A 17588-nucleotide genomic window follows, 5' to 3' on the forward strand; every position below is an offset into this window, starting at 1 on the left:
GCAAAACAAAATTTAAATCTATTACTTAAAAAAAAATTTGGAGAGATTATAGTAAGAAGAAGAAATTAGTAGTGAAGAAATCAATTGATGTAAAAGAAGAAGAAATTGATTTGGTGTGGTTTGAGTAGAGAATTAGAGTGGTATTTATAGAAGATTTTGAAAAAATGGCCGTTGGGATCCGATGGTGGAGAATATAGAGCCGTTATTAACGATGGATGGTTAGGATCGGGTGTGAGACAGGTGTAAACGAGAAAAGGTCAAACAAATGTTTTTTTCGGAAACGGCTACTGAGTAGCCGCGTAAAAAACTACGGTTACTGAGTAGCCGTATCAACGGTAATACGGCTACTGAGTATCCGTAAAGCGTAAAAAAATATGGCTACTCAGTAGCCGTGTGATTTCCCTTCCCTACAAGTGCGATCAGATGTGATCATCCATGTACAGAAGGGAAAGGATATCCCTACATGTGTAGGAATTTGGGAGACCATAAGAATTGGATTTTTGTGATTTTAAGGGAAATGGAGGGATAGGGAGGGGATGCACTCCTCCATAGTGCTAACTCTAACTCGCCGGAGATGCTCTAGAAAATGTTAGCCCAAATTACAGAGATATCCTTGGTTTTTAGAAGATTCACATAGCTACCAACACTATAGGGTGGTCTATCGGGACTGGGACTCGGTCTGGGTCCCTGACATGTGCACCAAGTTCTTAGATGTAATTATTTAACTCATCTCTATTGCCGATTTTAGATGTTGCACTTTTTTTTTTTTTTTTTTTGATCGGCTGGATGTTAACACATTCCTCTGATAGTACTTTGCAATACTTAATGACTTTTTGATTGGGAGAAATGCACATACTTTATTATGCCTTTCATAAGATAAATTCAATTTCGATACAAAATATATACCACTAATATAATCAAATTATTAAGCCTTAAACTATCAATTTTTATCCATTTTATGCAACTTTATAAAACAATCGAAGGCTTTTATATACGGCCGGGTAGTACCTAGTATATATATCAAGTTCAAGGTAGGCTTTTATAGGCACCGAAAGTAATCCTGTCGTTTTTTTTTTTATATATATCACGCTTAAGGTAGGCTTTTATAGGCACCGAAGGTAATCCTATCCTATTTCTGTTTTTTTTTATATAACACGCTCAAGGTAGGTTGTTATAGGCATCGAAGGTAATCCTGTCATAAATCTGTTTTTTTATATATCACGCTCAAGGTAGGTTTTTATAGGCACCGAAGGTAATCCTGTCCTATTTCTGTTTTTTTATATATATCATGATCAAGGTAGGCTTTTATAGGCACCGAAGATAATCCTGTCATTTTTTTATATATATATATATATATCACGTTCAAGGTCGGCTTTTATAGGCACCGAAGGTAATCCTGTCCTATTTCTATTTTGTTCACCATCACCCAAATATAGATCCAAATATACAGGGGTCAAACACGGCAAGACAAATTGTTAATCGTTAAAATACGGTCATCCAACTCAAAACACAAATATTGTTGATGAACCCTGAAAACGAGCACCATGAAAACCGCCACTCTCAATCCCTAATTCGCTAGCCTCACTAAATCCAACCCCCTTCTATACTCCGCGGGGCCCTCCGGGACCCATAAAAAAATTATGAGAGCTTTTCCCAAATTCGGTTTTTGTGTGGTTTACCTACACTGTCTAACAGACCCTATCTTAGATAAACCAGGCCTAATTGTTAATTGTTAGCAAACAGTCATCCAACTCAAAATCAATGGGCATCAAACACGCAAGATCGTAAATAACCTAACATTTATGGTTCTCACTTCTCACAGAATATTTAACTAACAGTCTGACAGACCTTATTCTCCATTGGTGAATGTGGATGTTTCATATGTGGCATCATTTTTAAGACATCCTTTAAATATAAAATCCTAATATTAAGAAAAATAAAGTTTTATCTCCCACCCATAAAGTTTTCTGTTATTTTTCTTACTTATTTGTAGGCAAACAATTGGTTAAAATACTTCCCATTTTTATTTTACAATAATTTTTATTAATAAAAGTGTGATTCGGATGGGAAGACATCCTCTAAGTGAATGTCTAACTTTTTTTCTGTCATATTATCTTCACATTAATCGGTTGGAGATGATTTTTATAAATATGGTTGTGGATCCTACGTGGATTAGGACTTTTTGTTCACACACATTCCATTAGAGAGGCTCTAACATCTTATCCTACACCACTACCGATAATTATAACACCTCGGTGCCTCCAAATTCAAAGAGTCGGACTTGGTAACAAACTTCTGATTTACAGATTGTTTAGGTCAAGGATGCATAATCTGATGGGGTGAAAACGGTTTTTCTTTTTTCTTTTTTCATTAAAAGAGAGAAAATATCTACAACATCTAGGAGAGGTATAAATATAGCATGGCAATCCGTGGATATAGCGGCATCATAACTAAATTGATTTTGAATTAAAACCAAGTTCTTGTTCTAATATACTGTAAAGACCCTCAAGCTCATCAACGTTATTAGACCAGTCAAGAGACAAATTAACCGTTAAGAACTTGATTAGTTAACGTAGATTTTAATTAATAAAAATTAATCTAACAATAATTTTAGATACGAAACTAGTATCATTAGATAGATCTCGAAAATTTACGCAAAATAGACTACTCGAACGCGTCGATCGAATACCGAAAATTTAGATGTCGAAGTTTGACTTGAGTAAACCGGAGTTGAGTTTTCTGTGACCATTTACCGGCGGTACACTGTTGACCATGAAGTCAAAGTTAATTGACAGTACCTTTCCATTGATTGGACCTTTCTTTAGTTAGAGCTTATCCCTTGATAAAATTATCTAAAGTGACGCTAGTAATATTTAAATTAGTAGAGAGTGAAAAAGGGGCGTAAGTCACCTAAATAAGTTAATTTAATCATTTTACCCATCCATATATTTCCTTTGCATGGTGTAAGGTGGTGATGTGGCTTTGAAATGAAAACATAGAGGTGATGAAGGGGAGTGTGACAACGTAGTAGGAGGGGTTGAATTAAAAGAGGAGAATAGTTAAAAGATTAGAATTTTCTTGGTTACATAGAGTAAGATAAAGAGTTAGCAAGAGATATGTTTGAGCTTGAAAATAGACAACAATGATTGTTTGATTGTGTGTTTATATTTACTAAGTAGAGGTTAAATCAGTGAGGTAGATAGCTTATTGTCTAGTGGGAGAGATAAGAAAGATTATTTGAATTAAGTGAAATAGTACAAGTGATGGTTCTCTTGATGATAATGTTATGATGATGGAAAACTTATAGAACCTACTCCAAAAGCTAAGGTAACCTCGTCTATTACAACATCGTTCAAGCTCTTTAAAACTCAGCTTTAACTTCATCACCATAAATCCAATCCCACTGCATGTCCAAATCAATCTCCTAAATAACGGTTTTTAGCTTTAATTTCTTCTATATTATTGTCTGATGAACCTATTACTCTCTGGAATTTTATAATCAATTCATTTTGATTCCTTTTTGTTTCTTTCCTCTTTATCTTCAACTGTACCCTTTCTCATCACTTTATCTTCTTTCATGGCTTACATGTACTGATACCGTTTGGATTTACTTGTCTTGTTTAAGACCTTGAAGTTGATGTCTCATACGTTTGTCCCAGCAGTAGAGAGTTTTCTCGATTTTATGGCAACTTCTTATGCTCCGCCCTCTAGCTTTAATGGAAACCTGAAACATTTTTCTGCGACCTTCTCTTGCTGCCTGATACTTGTCATTGCCTCCATGACATGCAAAACACGTCTCAAAAGGAATCAAACACGTAGAAAGTTAAGCATCTATTTCCCCCTATAAATTTTGCAATTCTGTTAGATATCTGCATCAACAATTTACAACACACTCAACTCCATAAAAGCACAATCATTACAATGGCATCTGAAGATGTCAACAATCTCACTGATCGTTTTGACTCTGCTTCAATTGAGTCACCTGAAGACATCCTACAAGTTGTCAATGCTGCACAAATTGACCCAACTGTCTGCCTCCAAAGGAATGGTTACAGTGTCATGGGAAAGATCATCACTCCAAACACCTTCAGCAGGGGATTTGCTGAAAAACAAGCCAGATTAATTTGGAAAAACAAAGTTGGTAACTTTGAGCTAAGAAGGAAAAGCAAGAATTTGTTTACTGTCACTTTTGAGTCCAAAGAGGATTGGAAATGGGTACTTTCTGAAGCCCCTTGGTGCTTGGAAGATCTAGTTACGATTGAAATACACTTTTTTCTTTATCCATGGACCCTTTATTCATACTCATTCAATTGGAAGTTTTGATCCAACTAAAAAAAAATTATACTTCGCAATTCCATAATCCAATTTTCAGTTGACCCTTGGATACAAATCACGAGAATGTATATTCTTCCTCAAATCTTTCATTGAGAGGTAAAGGATAAAATCCTTTTAAGAAAGAAAGTTTTTGATCGAATACAAATTAACCGAAAGACCCCTTAACTATTTAAGGGATTAATAGAACGAATCACACTTTTACCACTAAACTATACCCGCTACAATTGATTATTGTATATGAATGGAATCTTTGTCGAACAAGGGAATCCTACATAATAAAGATAGGATCAGAATATAATTATTAAATTGGAGCGTTTACGTTTTTTGTCGGTAGAACTTGATGAGGTAGGACAAGAAGTTTTATAAAAAAAAGATTATATCTTTTTTTTTTGCTGGGAGTTCTTTAAAGAGCCACTGAAGTCACAAAAAATTGTGTCAGAGTCCGTAGCTCCGTTTTTTCAACCCTCCAATACTTTACAAGCATGTTAACGAATTGGTCCACTACAGAAACGAGACTTCATAAGTTCATGGATTTGAGAGCGGAATAAAAGAAGGGAAGACTCAACCGCCTTCCAAAACGAGATGCAGCAATGTTGAAGAGACAATTATATCACTTGCAAACATATTTGGGTGGGATCAAATATATGACGGGGTTACCCGATATTGTAATCATCGTTAATCAGCAAGAAGAATATACGGCTCTTCGAGAATGTGTAACTTTGGGAATTCCAACGATTTGTTTAATCGATACAAATTGTGACCCGGATCTCGCAGATATTTCAATTCCAGCCAATGATGACTCTAGAGCTTCAATCCGATTAATCCTTAAAAAATTAGTATTCGCTATTTGCGAGGGTCGTTCTAGATATATCCCAAATCCTTGATTAATAATAAGATAAGTCAATTATTTCGAGAACTCCATAGATTTTTTGAATCGGTTACTATATTCTGAATACCAAAAAAGAGATAAAAAAGCTGGGGATATTATGTGATTACTTGATATCCGAAAAAGATGATTCAAGTAGACGAGTTGAGAAAGAGATAGTGGAATCAAAATAATTCCTTTTTAAGTTCTATTTCTGCCAGAGGACAATATGAATGTGCTACCATGTTCCGTCAACACATTAAAAGGGCTATACGATATATCCGGTGTGGAAGTAGGCCAACATTTCTACTGGCAAATAGGTGGTTTCCAAGTCCATGCCCAAGTCCTTATTACGTCATGGGTCGTAATTGCTATCTTATTAGGTTCAGCTGCTATAGCTGTTCGGAACCCACAAACTATTCCGACCAATGGTCAGAATTTCTTCGAATATGTCCTTGAATTCATTCGAGACTTGAGCAAAACTCAGATTGGAGAAGAGTATGGTCCTTGGGTTCCCTTTATTGGAACTATGTTCCTATTTATTTTTGTTTCTAACTGGTCAGGGGCTCTTTTACCTTGGAAAATAATACAATTACCTCATGGGGAGTTAACCGTACCTACGAATGATATAAATACTACCGTTGCTTTAGCTTTATTCACGTCCGTGGCATATTTCTATGCGGGTCTTACCAAAAAAGGATTGGGTTATTTCGGTAAATACATTCAACCAACTCCAATCCTTTTACCAATTAACATCCTAGAAGATTTCACAAAACCCTTATCACTAAGTTTTCGGCTTTTCGGGAATATATTGGCTGATGAATTAATTGTTGTTGTTCTTGTTTCTTTAGTACCTTTAGTGGTTCCTATACCTTTCATGATCCTTGGATTATTTACAAGCGGGATTCAAGCTCTTATTTTTGCAACTTTAGCCGCGGCGTATATAGGCGAATCCATGGAAGGTCATCATTAACTAGCTTTTCTGATTGATATTCGGGAATTCAAAATTAAAAATAAAGGAAAGAGATCTAAAAGATCTTTTTCCTAAGATTCTTGGCGCATTGATGTCATACCCCCACTTCTATTTGTTCATTCAATTACAAAATTCTAATTATATTAGGGTTCATAACTTGAATCCAAATTGTTATGCTATCTAGTTTTTATGTGTGATTAAACAAAAACGATGTTCTATAGAACGATGAATTGCCATTTAATTTGATTTAATTCAAGGATTGTCCAAAATTCGAATTAATTTCATGCAATTCCATCAACCAAATCATGATATTGTATTGATATGTAATTCCATGCAATTCCATTTAATTTGAAGTATCTTATCAACGTCCATGAATGATAAATCATAGATCGAACTGCCGAATCGGAAAAATTGGGTGCTATCATATACCTTTGTATCCGCTAAGTTCACGAGCTGGAGATAAGCGGACTCGAACCGCTGACATCCTCCAAAGGGTAAACCACCGCCTCTCAGGCCTCCCCGATCGATTCTACCATAGAGGGAAACGATAGACAATAACTCCCCACCCCCCGAACACAGCTTACAACTCTTTTGAAAAGGTGCAACTCTTCTCAAAGAGCAACTCTTCTCAAAATCTCAAAAGGTGCTGAGTTGGAATCCCATTCTAAGAGCAAAGAGCAACTCTTCATCTTATTGTGCTCTCCAAAGAGCAACTCTTCTCAAAATCTCAAAAGGTGCTGAGTTGGAATCCCATTATAAGGATTCTTGCGGTTCCAGAGAATTCAGCTACAGGAGAACCAGGAACGGAGAGTCCCCTCCCCCTCCCCTTCCGCCCGACTCTTTGGTCTTAAGAATGCTGGTTTTAAGAATGAGTGATTGCCCTTCTCCGACCCTTACTGCCCAATCTGAGAGTGGACAACTAATGCGTTCCACTTATTGAACAGGTTTCTATGGTCGGTCCGTGACCCCTGGATGCCGAAGGCGTCCTTAGGGTGATCTCGTAGTTCCTACGGAGTGGAGACGATGGGGTCGGTCCATGGATTTTGCTTCCCAATTTTTTGACATAATTTATGATCCTACGGGGTGGAGACGATGGAGTCTGCCTTATGTAACGCGTTGGGATTATTTACCTACTATGTTTATCGAGGCAATAATGGTAAATGGACCAGAAAAGTTAGGAAATATTCAAGTTCCTAAAAGAGCACGTTATATCAGAGTAATTATGTTGGAACTGAGTCGTATAGCCTCTCATTTATTATGGCTTGGCCCTTTTATGGAGGATATAGGTGTGCAGACTCCTTTCTTCTATATTTTCAGAGAGAGAGAATTGATATATGATTTATTCGAAGCTGGCACAGGTATGCGAATGATGCATAATTATTTTCGTATCGGAGGAGTAGCTGTTGATCTACCTCATGGCTGGATAGATAAATGTTTATATTTTTACTATTATTTTTTAATCGGGGTTGCTGAATATCAAAGGCTTATTACGCGAAATCCTATTGTTTTAGAACGCGTTGAGGGGTAGGCGTTGTTGGAGGAGAGGAGGCAATAAATTGGGGTTTATCAGGGCCAGTGCTACGAGCTTCCGGAATACAATGGGATCTTCAGAAAGTCGATCATTATGAGTTTTACAACGAGTTTGACTAGGAAGTACAATGGCAAAAAGAAGGGGATTCGTTAGCCCGTTACTTAGTCAGAATCGGTGAAATGACAGAATCCATAAAAATTATTCAACAAGCTTTGGAAGGAATTCCGGGAGGGCCCTATGAAAATTTAGAAGCCCAACGCTTTGATAAAGCAGGGGATTCTGACTGGAATGATTTTGACTATATATTTATTAGTAAAAAAACATCTCCCACTTTTGAATTGTCAAAACAAGAACTTTATGTGAGAGTAGAAACCCCAAAAGGGGAATTGGGGATTTTTCTGATAGGGGATCATAGTGCTTTTCCTTGGAGATGGAAAATTCGTCCTCCGGGTTTTATCAATTTGCAAATTATTCCTCAGTTAGTTAAAAGAATGAAATTGGCGGATATTATGACGATACTAGGTAGTATAGATATCATTGTGGGAGAAGTTGATCGTTAATATGATAATTGATACGATAGAATTACAGGCTATCAATTCTTTTTTCAGATTGGAATCCTTAAAGGGGGTCTATGGTCTTATATGGTTGCTTGTCCCTATTTTTACTCTTGTATTGGGAATCACGATAGGAATACTAGTTATTGTGTAGTTAGAAAGAAAAATATTTGCGGGGGTACAACAACGTCTGGACCCGAGTATGCGGGTCCTTTCGGAATTCTTCAAGCTCTAGTAGACGGGACAAAATTACTTTTTAAAGAGGATCTTCTCCCATCTAGAGGGGATATTCTTTTATTCAGTCTCGGACCCTCTGTAGCAGTCATATCCATTTTACTAAGTTATTCAGTAATTCCTTTTGGATATCGTCTTGTTTTAGCTGATCTCAGTATAGGCGTTTTTTTATGGATTTTTATTTCAAGTATTGCTCCTATTGGACTTCTTATGTCAGGATATGGGTCAAATAATAAATATTCTTTTTTGGGTGGTCTACGAGCTGCTTCTCAATCGATTAGTTATGAAATACCATTAACTCCATGTGTGTTATCAATATCTCTACGTGCGATTCGTTGGGACATGAACTTTTACCTAATTTTTTCTAGGAAAGAAGTTGAATGGAGTGAATAGAGATACTCGTTTTTTTATTCGTCATTCGGGGTGATGACCTAAACCATATAGTTATATGAGTGAAACAAAACAACTTCTAAATTAGCAGTAAAAAGGTTGAGACTCATTCCCTATGTACAAGAGTTAAGCAAAAAAGGAGAAATTACCCCAAGGTTGGTTGATTAGTCATCACGGTTTGAAGCGGGTAGAAAAGATCAACTGGCTAGAGTTTTGTTTTAACTATTCGTCATCATGGAATTAACGGAGCTACAGACTCTGACACAATTTTTTGATGGCCCTAGTAAAACAAAGTCCATGATACCCAATTTTACCCTACGGGGAGGACCTTAAGAAGTTGAATTTTTTTTGATGGCCCGAGTAAAACAAAGTCTTGATTATCGAGTCCATATGCTAATGAGGAGGACCTCAAGAAGTTGTGGAGGCCTTGAAAGAAACAGAAACAAAATCCGCCATTCATGACTGCAATTGGTGCAAAACTTGCAGTCCGTGTCTGCAGATGATATATTTTTTTTGTTTCTGTTGCGGTATATGCTAATAAGGAGGACCTCAAGAAGTCTCCACATACCTTTTTGTCGAGAAGTTCCACCGGTTCCTTGAGTAGATCTTCTACTTTATGATGAAACTCCATGAAGTTCTTGAGCTCAACTACACTTATTATCCTAGTCTGAGACTTAGCAATAAGAGACTAGAAATCAAGACTTATAGTTTTGATCACTAACATTGACGAACATGCTTGAGATAACAACGCATGCGAGTTTGACCGAGCAGTGCTCTAACAAGTGCAATTACCTATATATCCTTAAACAAATTAAATTACTAGAGTGCCTTTATCCTCAAAAATCTAAAATCAAAAATCAAAATAACCTTTAAACTTAAACATCTTGGACTCCAATTCAATCAAGCAATTAATCAAGCAAAGGAAACACGAATCGAAGTGAGCGATGTTGGAGTGCGAAATCCAAATCTCAATTTCTCTCAGATGTATTTTAGAATGTATTTGTAACAAGCCCATCTTATTTTTGATTGATTTTATTTTGTTTGATCGATAAAATATGATTTCAAAGATGAATTTAGGGTTTTCAGAAGATCAGTTCGGATGATCTTGGAATATCAATTTTGAGCCGAACCTAGTATATGATTTAGAGAAACACTATGTTCGGCTAATGCGACTTTGCTAGATTTTGTTCGAATCAGCCAAACCTAGCCTTGTTCTTCGTTTTGAATTTTCAGAAGATCAGTTCGGCTGATCTTGGAATATCAATTTTGAGCCAAACCAAGTATATGATTTAGAGAAACACTATGTTCGGCTGATACGACTTTGCTAGATTTTGTTCGAAATAGCCGAACCTAAATTCGTCAGTTACAGAGTGAAGTTTGGCTGATAACTTGTCAGCGAAACCATTCATCTGGTCAGTAGACCTGGTTTTAAAAATTCAACTTTTTGACAGATTCAACTTATAAAAAGGACATTAAACCTCGTATAAAAGTCTACCTCTGATTTGAATCACACATTTTGGTCACTTCTAATCACTAAAATCTCAAAACCCAAGTTTTTTTCACTTCTTTTTCTTCTTCTTCCTCTCAAAAATCCCAACTCTCTCACATAAATTTGATTTCTCTACTAATTTACCACTAATAATTTAATTTATTTAATTTTTAATCAATCCTTAAATTTCCTAATTAATCAAATCTAATCATAATCATTAACACCAATTATGTAAGAGTAGTTATGCCATTATTAAAAAAGGTGGATAAGAGGTGATGTTGTTTTTTATTTAGTGACCCTATTTTGACATTATTTAGTATGCCTCCAAAACAGGTTTCTTTGGAGGCATTATTTTGTTTTTTTTGCTCATTCAGTGAATTTTGCCGCCGATTTTTTGTTTGTTATGTTGACCCATAATGGACAGATAGCCCAATTTCCTTTTAGGTTGATCCGGACCCAAATAACATACTTCCAATAAGAACCAACAGTATAGTTTGTCTATAAAGACAAAAGTGGTGTAGTCACTTGGTGAATATTCATTTGTAGGGAAGTTCCAGCCTGACGGGCAAATCATGGGATCCAGAGAGAGCTTAGTAAAATATTTCAGCTTTTATGGCGCAAAAATCAAAATCAATTAGTCTATGATCATACCAGGTTTCGGATATCCTAAATGTAGCTCATTGATGACGTATGTGGATACTAGAAACCGAAGTCAATCCCAGCAAAAAATTTCTTCACATAAAGTACTCTTTTTGTTTCTAAAATCATAATGAAATTATATTGTCAAATAAAATTTTGCAGATGCCATTATAGTACAGAAGTCAATGTCCTTGGTCAGAAACAACAAAAAATTTCTTCACAAGAAGCGAATATCCTGTTTGTTTCTAGAAATCATTATGAAATTATATTGTAAAAACAAAATTTTGCCACCAATCAAAAAAGTAACTCCTCATCTTGTATCCACACAGCCTCCGAGATGTTTTGTTAGGATATGATCATGTCAGGTATCAGATATCCTAAATGTAGCTCATTGATGACGTATGTGGATACTAGAAACCGAAGTCAAGCCTAGCAAAAATTTCTTCACAGAAAGTATTTTTTTGTTTCTAGAAATCATAATGAAATTATATTGTCAAACAAAATTTTGCAGATGTCATTATAGTATAGAAGTCAGTGTCCTTGGTCAGAAACAACAAATAATTTCTTCACAAGAAGCTAATATCCTGTTTGTTTCTAGAAATCATTACGAAATTAAATTGTAAAAACAAAATTTTGCCGATGTCATTGTAGTATAGCGCTAAAATCGTCGGCACCAAATTCTCTACCAATCAAAAAAGTAACTCCTGATTTTGTATCCAAACAGCCTCCAGGATGTTTTGTTAGGATATGGTGTACACAAATCGGCTTTCTATCAGGGCAAAGGCGGCAAGCCGAAATACGACCCGAGTTTGTCTATAAATTCTGCAATAGGGTCTCGTTTTTTCTTTCACATTCCTCTGCAACCACCACCAATGCTCTAGGCGAAGCACACGAATTCAAGAAACTCACAAATTCAAGAATTGAGCTACTGACTGTGAAAAATCGAAATAGCATCTGTTCTAATTCATGGAGGAAACTTACTGTTCAGATTGCAAAAGTGTTACAGCAGTGATAAAAGATCATTCGACCGGAGACGCAATTTGTTCCGACGGTGGACTTGTATCAGAAGCCTACTCAATTGGTGAAACATCTGAATGGAGAACATTCCGTGATGAATCAAATGATAATGGGGATGATTCAAATCTTCTTCTGTCTAATAATGGTTTAACCATCATTCCTCCCTCTTCTAATTCTTCTCTTAGGCGTTTTAATCCTGACAAGGGTCTTATCAAGGCGTTCAAGGCGATTGAGGCGATGTCTGAAAGATTAGGTCTTGTTTCTACAATAAAGGATTTGGCTAATGAGATTTATAAGAAGATGGCGGATTTGAAGAGTAGAAAGCGTATCAACAAGAACGCAATTCTTGCTGCTTGTTTGTATAAAGCTTGCAAGAGACTAGGGAAACCGAGAACAATGAAAGAGATCCATTCCGTTGCGACTGGTGTGACCAGGAAGGAAATTGGACGTGCCAATTCGGATATTAGTAAACATTTGGAGGAAATTGGAGACGGGGTGTGTACAAATCCTGCTGATTTTAGTATAGAAGTCAGTGTCCTTCGGAAATTAGGCGTTTTTGTTCTTATCTTGGTATGAGTAATAAAGCTGTGAAAGCTGCTCAAGAAGCAGCTGCAAAGACTGAAGAATGTGATATTAGGAGGAATCCTGTAACGGTTGCAGCGACGATTATTTACATGATATCTCAATTGTCTGACGAGAGAAAACTGATTCGAGATATTGCTGGTGCAACTGGAGCTGCAGAAGTCACTATTAAGAATTCTTATAAGGATATTTATCCTTATGCATTGCGACTGGTGCCAGCCTGGTATGTTAATGAGGAGGACCTCAGGAAGTTGTATAGGCCTTGAAAGAAATGGGAACAAAATCCGCTGTTCATAACTGCAATTGGTGCAAAACTTGCAGTCCGTGTCTGCAGATGGTATTTTTTTCTGTTTCTGTTGCGGTATATTGGCAACATTAGATTTACTTGGCCATCAAAGCACTGTCAGGGCTAGGAAAAGATGTTGCGTTACTAAAATGCCTGGAGGTTGTCAGTTTTGAGGTCTGATTGTAGTCTTGTAAGCATTAGTCAGATGTTAATATTCTTCCTTGGGATACAACTAGAAGTTTCAACTTGAAAAGGATAGAAAAGTTCTGGTAAGTGCCAGAATTAGCTCGAATACTACTACTATCATAACTTGGAGCAAATCTTTCGTTGATAGCTGTCGCATACATTCTGATTAGCAGCTAAAGAGTTGAAGTGGAATCAGATTCAAACCCACATTCTTGCAGCTCAGAATGAATTTTCAATTACCAGATCTCGTACCGTGATTGCTATAAAGTTTGAAGGACTTGATAAACAAAAATTGAGCATTTCTCAACATTGTGATCATACCAGCATTTCACTCATTGTTAAGTAGATAGTACCCTTAGAAAGTCAAAAAACTTGAAGCTTAACCTGAGCCACCACATAAAAGGAATGAACAGAATATAACAATGACACCTGAGAATCTGCTTTGCACTTCTCTACATCTTCTTTGAGAGCTACAATTTTGCAATAAGTAAATAACGATTTTACGTTGGTTTGACTAGTCCTTGATGTGGAATACGAGTGGAGAATAACGAAGTTCGCATATAGATGCATAAGATTTTCAATACAAACTTGGACATAAAAAATAACGGTTACCTCACTGGCATTTAATGGATATCAACTTGGACATAAGATTCTCAACTGTCAAGTCAGTTGAGACTTGACAGAATTTGGATAGTAAAAAGAAGGAAAGAAGAAAAATAGACGTTGGAATTTGTATTGAAAACCATATGTTTTTCAGCTAATTTACACATCATCCCACTCCTTTCTCTAGCCGAATTAAGGAAACAAAGTTACTGTTCAGATTCCAAAAGTGTTACAGCCGTGATAAATGATCATTCGACCGGAGACACATTTTGTTGCGACTGTGGACTTGTATTAGAAGCCTACTTAATTGATGAAAAATCTGAATGGAGAACATTCGCTGATGAACCAGCTAATAATGATCCTCATCGTGTTGGAGATAAATCAAATCCTCTTCTGTCTAATAATGGTTTAACCACGTTGATTTCCATGCCTAATAAGGGTGGTGAATCTCAATCTCAATATCCCTCTTCTAATTCTTTTAGGCGGTTTAATCAAGCTAATATGAAAGATCCTGACAAGGGTCTTATCGAGGCGTTCAAGGCGATGTCTGACAGATTGGGTCTTGTTTCTACTATAAAGGATTTGGCTAATGAGATTTATAAGAAGATGGAGGATGTGAAGAGCAGTAAAGGGAGGAGTAAGAATCCAGTGCTTGCTGCTTGTTTGTATATTGCTTGCGAGAAGCTAAAGAATCCCAGAAGGATGAAGGAGATCTGTTGGGCTGCGAATGGCCTGAAGGAGAAGATTCTTGGACATGCCATTACGGAGATTAAGAAAAATTTGGACAAAACTATGGATGATGGGAAGGCTATAGATGCTGGTGATTTCTTGAAGCGCTTTTGTTCTCTTCTTGGTATGAGTAATAAAGCTGCAGAAGCTGCTCAACAAGCATATGCAAAGACTCAAGAAGTGATTGATATTAGGAGGGCTCCTCAAAGCGTCGTGGCGTCGGTTATTTACATGATAGCTCAATTGTCTGGTGACAGAAAACAGATTCGAGATGTTGCTGATGCAACTGGAGTTAAGCCAACCACTATCAACAAATGTTGTAAGGAAATTCATCCTTTTGGGTCGCGACTGGTACCAGCTTGGTATGCTAATGAGGACCTCAAGAAGTTGTGTCAGCCTTGAAAGAAACGGAAGAAAAATCCTCCATTCATGACTGCAATTGGTGCATGCAAAACTTGCACTCCGTTTCTGCAGATGATTTTTTGTCGCTGTTGTGGTATATTGGCAACATTGGACCTCAGATGATGAAATTCCTTATTGTTTAAGACCACATGACTGAACTGATAAGTTTAATAAACCTGCAACAGATTTAATAAGAGAATTATATTTTTTCAGTCGTGCGGGTAGGTCTGTATTTCAGTCCAGAATACCTCGCGCTCGATTTCAATATAAATCTTGACAATTGAATTACTTGCCAAAATGCCTACATTAAAAGAGCCCTTAGGCTTGAACCAACCCAGTTTTGAAGTCTGATTGTAGTTTTGTAAACATAAGTCAGATGTTAATATGCTTCCTTGGGATACAACTAAAAGTTTGAACTTGAAAGAATAGAGTAGGCCTCCTGGTCAGCGCCAGAATTAGCTACCAACACTATCGTGACTTGGGGCAAATGCCGCAAATCTTTCCTTGATAAGTCCCAAATGCATTTCATTTCCGATTTGTCTTGATATCCAAGGGACTGAGGGAGCATTTGCTTAAAACTTCCAAATAGGCTTATGCTGCTAAATAGCAGTTAGCCCATGGCATTCTTTGATAAAAGGTATTTGTGCCGGTCCTTAAAATTTATATAAACTGCAAGTTTGGACCGCAGGAGTTACTTATTTTTTTTTATTAGCAAACAGCCTACAGGATTCCCTTGAGCTGCGAGATCAGCTGGCTAGTAGTCCCATTGCATAATGTCCTTACCATTTTCTTTTATTCTTTTGAAATGACTAGTTCAAATTTTAATTTCAGGAATTTTGTTCAAGTGCGCAGTGGAAAAATACCCATGCTAACTGTGTTGTAGATCACTGTAATGATCTACAATCCACTGTAACACTCCTCAGTATGAATTACAGTTTGAAATTGTCAGATATTTTCAATACTACTTAGTAAAAATGAAGTTGTATTTCGTACCCATTCTTACTTCTCTTCTTGTAAGCTTTTGGTTTCTCCATAAAGAAACTAACCTCAGTAATGTATTGTGCTGGTAGTTAAGCAGTAATAGTTTTCTGTGTTTTACCCGAACTACAATTTGTTATTCGATTTAGGTAAAATCTGATGGGAAGGATTCCTTCTAAAAAATGATTAATTCCCCTTCTCAAACAGCATACTATACCCTCCACCGTATACAGACAAGTCTAAAATAAATGTCATGCTCCTCACTCTATGCAATGGGTGAGTGGAGCGTAGTTCTAAAATCTTAACAGTGGCCCCAGAATATGGAACTGTTCAAATAACGATATGGACCTTTGGAGACTTGACTAGACATACAATCTGTGAATGTTTTGAATGAATGTCATGCTCCTCACCCTATGCAATAAAGGATTGGAATTTTTCAAATGCTACCTGGGCTGATATAAGGGTTGGAATTTGTCCCACATCACTCAGAGAAGAAATTCTGTCTTTATTTATAATCCCTAAAACTAGAGCTTTGGGCGTGAACTACATGTACAGAAGCTGTGTTGTAGTGTCACTTCGGGTCGGGTTTATTTTATTTTTTAGCACTAATGGGTGGTGGTGTTGGTTTGCCGGAACTCTTTTTCCCTTTTTGCCCAAGTTGGTGCAGAAATGCTCGCGAGGTGTCGTTTCAGCTCAATGTAGGTAAGTGTGCCAAGTCACTGAAGTTGCCAACCCATATTACAACCGATGCTGGAAGAGCACAAATTGCACATATAGATTTTGCCAATCTTCTTTCTTCTTTACTTTTCCCTTGACGAGGTACATCAAAAATCCAACTTGGACTCTAGACTCTGGACATATCTTTTAGCAAAATTTTGAAGCTGACAAGTAATTTAGGACCTTAGGTGGGTTTTGTTTTTACATGCTTACAATTGGCGTTTGGATAGAAATATGAAAGAAAATTCTAGCGTAACAGTGCATAAAATCATTTCATTCAATGTGATGTTTTGTATATGTGTAGAGCAAGGAAGGGATTTGGAAGAATTTTTTGTGTCAACTGCAGGTAAAATCTATACTTTAGTTAAGCCAGTGATACTTATATAGGTTGAAGTAGAGGCATATTGCTAATCCTTTCCATTTTGTTGATAAATCTTACAGGGAAGTTCCAGACTGACTTGGGCAATCATGGGCTGCAGAGATAGCTTCAAAAAGGAGAAGGAAAGAAGAAAAGTAGATGTTGGAATTTGTGTTGAAAATCATATGGAATTGATTTTTCATCCAATTTACACCAAACCCCATGACAGTTGATAGTGTTCACTTTTTCAGTTTTTCATCTATTTGCTCGTCGGGTGTAAACAGGCATTTTGGCCCATAATGGATAGCCCACTTTCCCAAAATAAGACAATAAAAAAATAAGTGAAAATTAGGGGGAGACCCCAAAAAAAAAAATATTCTCATTGTTCGTGACACCCATAATTATATGAAATTATTAAAAATGTCAGCATGACGGGTTATGCATCAGGGGTATAATTCACAACGCAACTTGGATATAACATATCTAAAAATCCGCGCCTTGGAATTTTATAAATTTTATATCGTTGGAAATCTTTTTAAGAGAGCTACGCAACGAGTACAAACAAGGATATCAAATTTTTGTTTTTCACGAAAAAATCGGAGGTGGTCATCATTTTAGGCAAAATTTTCGAAAATTTGATACATGACTATTATGCAGCCACCGAAAAAGATGCATAACACATTCTGCAGACGCATAACGAATTATGCAACCATTTTCTCC

The 17588-nt window shown here is 36.7% G+C and overlaps 2 protein-coding genes across 2 annotated transcripts; both read left to right on the forward strand.

The window, feature by feature from the left end:
- The first annotated feature begins 11976 nt into the window (after positions 1–11976).
- On the forward strand, positions 11977–13061 carry LOC113277785 (transcription initiation factor IIB-2-like). The gene is made up of 2 exons (XM_026526779.1): positions 11977–12524; positions 12557–13061. Exons 1-2 carry the CDS (start codon positions 11977–11979, stop codon positions 12873–12875), a joined length of 867 nt encoding a protein of 288 aa, XP_026382564.1. The 3' UTR covers positions 12876–13061.
- A 1124-nt stretch (positions 13062–14185) lies between these two features.
- LOC113279571 (transcription initiation factor IIB-like) lies at positions 14186–14815 on the forward strand. The gene has a single exon (XM_026528255.1). It carries the CDS (start codon positions 14186–14188, stop codon positions 14813–14815), a length of 630 nt encoding a protein of 209 aa, XP_026384040.1.
- Positions 14816–17588: the final 2773 nt, after the last annotated feature.

This window comes from Papaver somniferum, chromosome 5, assembly GCF_003573695.1.
Source record: "Papaver somniferum cultivar HN1 chromosome 5, ASM357369v1, whole genome shotgun sequence".
Lineage (NCBI taxonomy): Eukaryota > Viridiplantae > Streptophyta > Magnoliopsida > Ranunculales > Papaveraceae > Papaver > Papaver somniferum.

What these genes read in the sequence shown, in the direction of transcription:
- LOC113277785 (XM_026526779.1), top strand. Translation starts at nt 11,977, where the DNA reads ATGGAGGAAACTTACTGTTCAGATTGCAAAAGTGTTACAGCAGTGATA. An exon ending in GAGGAAATTGGAGACGGGGT is followed by an intron (nt 12,525 to 12,556) that starts GTGTACAAATCC and finishes TTAGTATAGAAG; the next exon opens with TCAGTGTCCTTCGGAAATTA.
- LOC113279571 (XM_026528255.1), top strand. Translation starts at nt 14,186, where the DNA reads ATGAAAGATCCTGACAAGGGTCTTATCGAGGCGTTCAAGGCGATGTCT.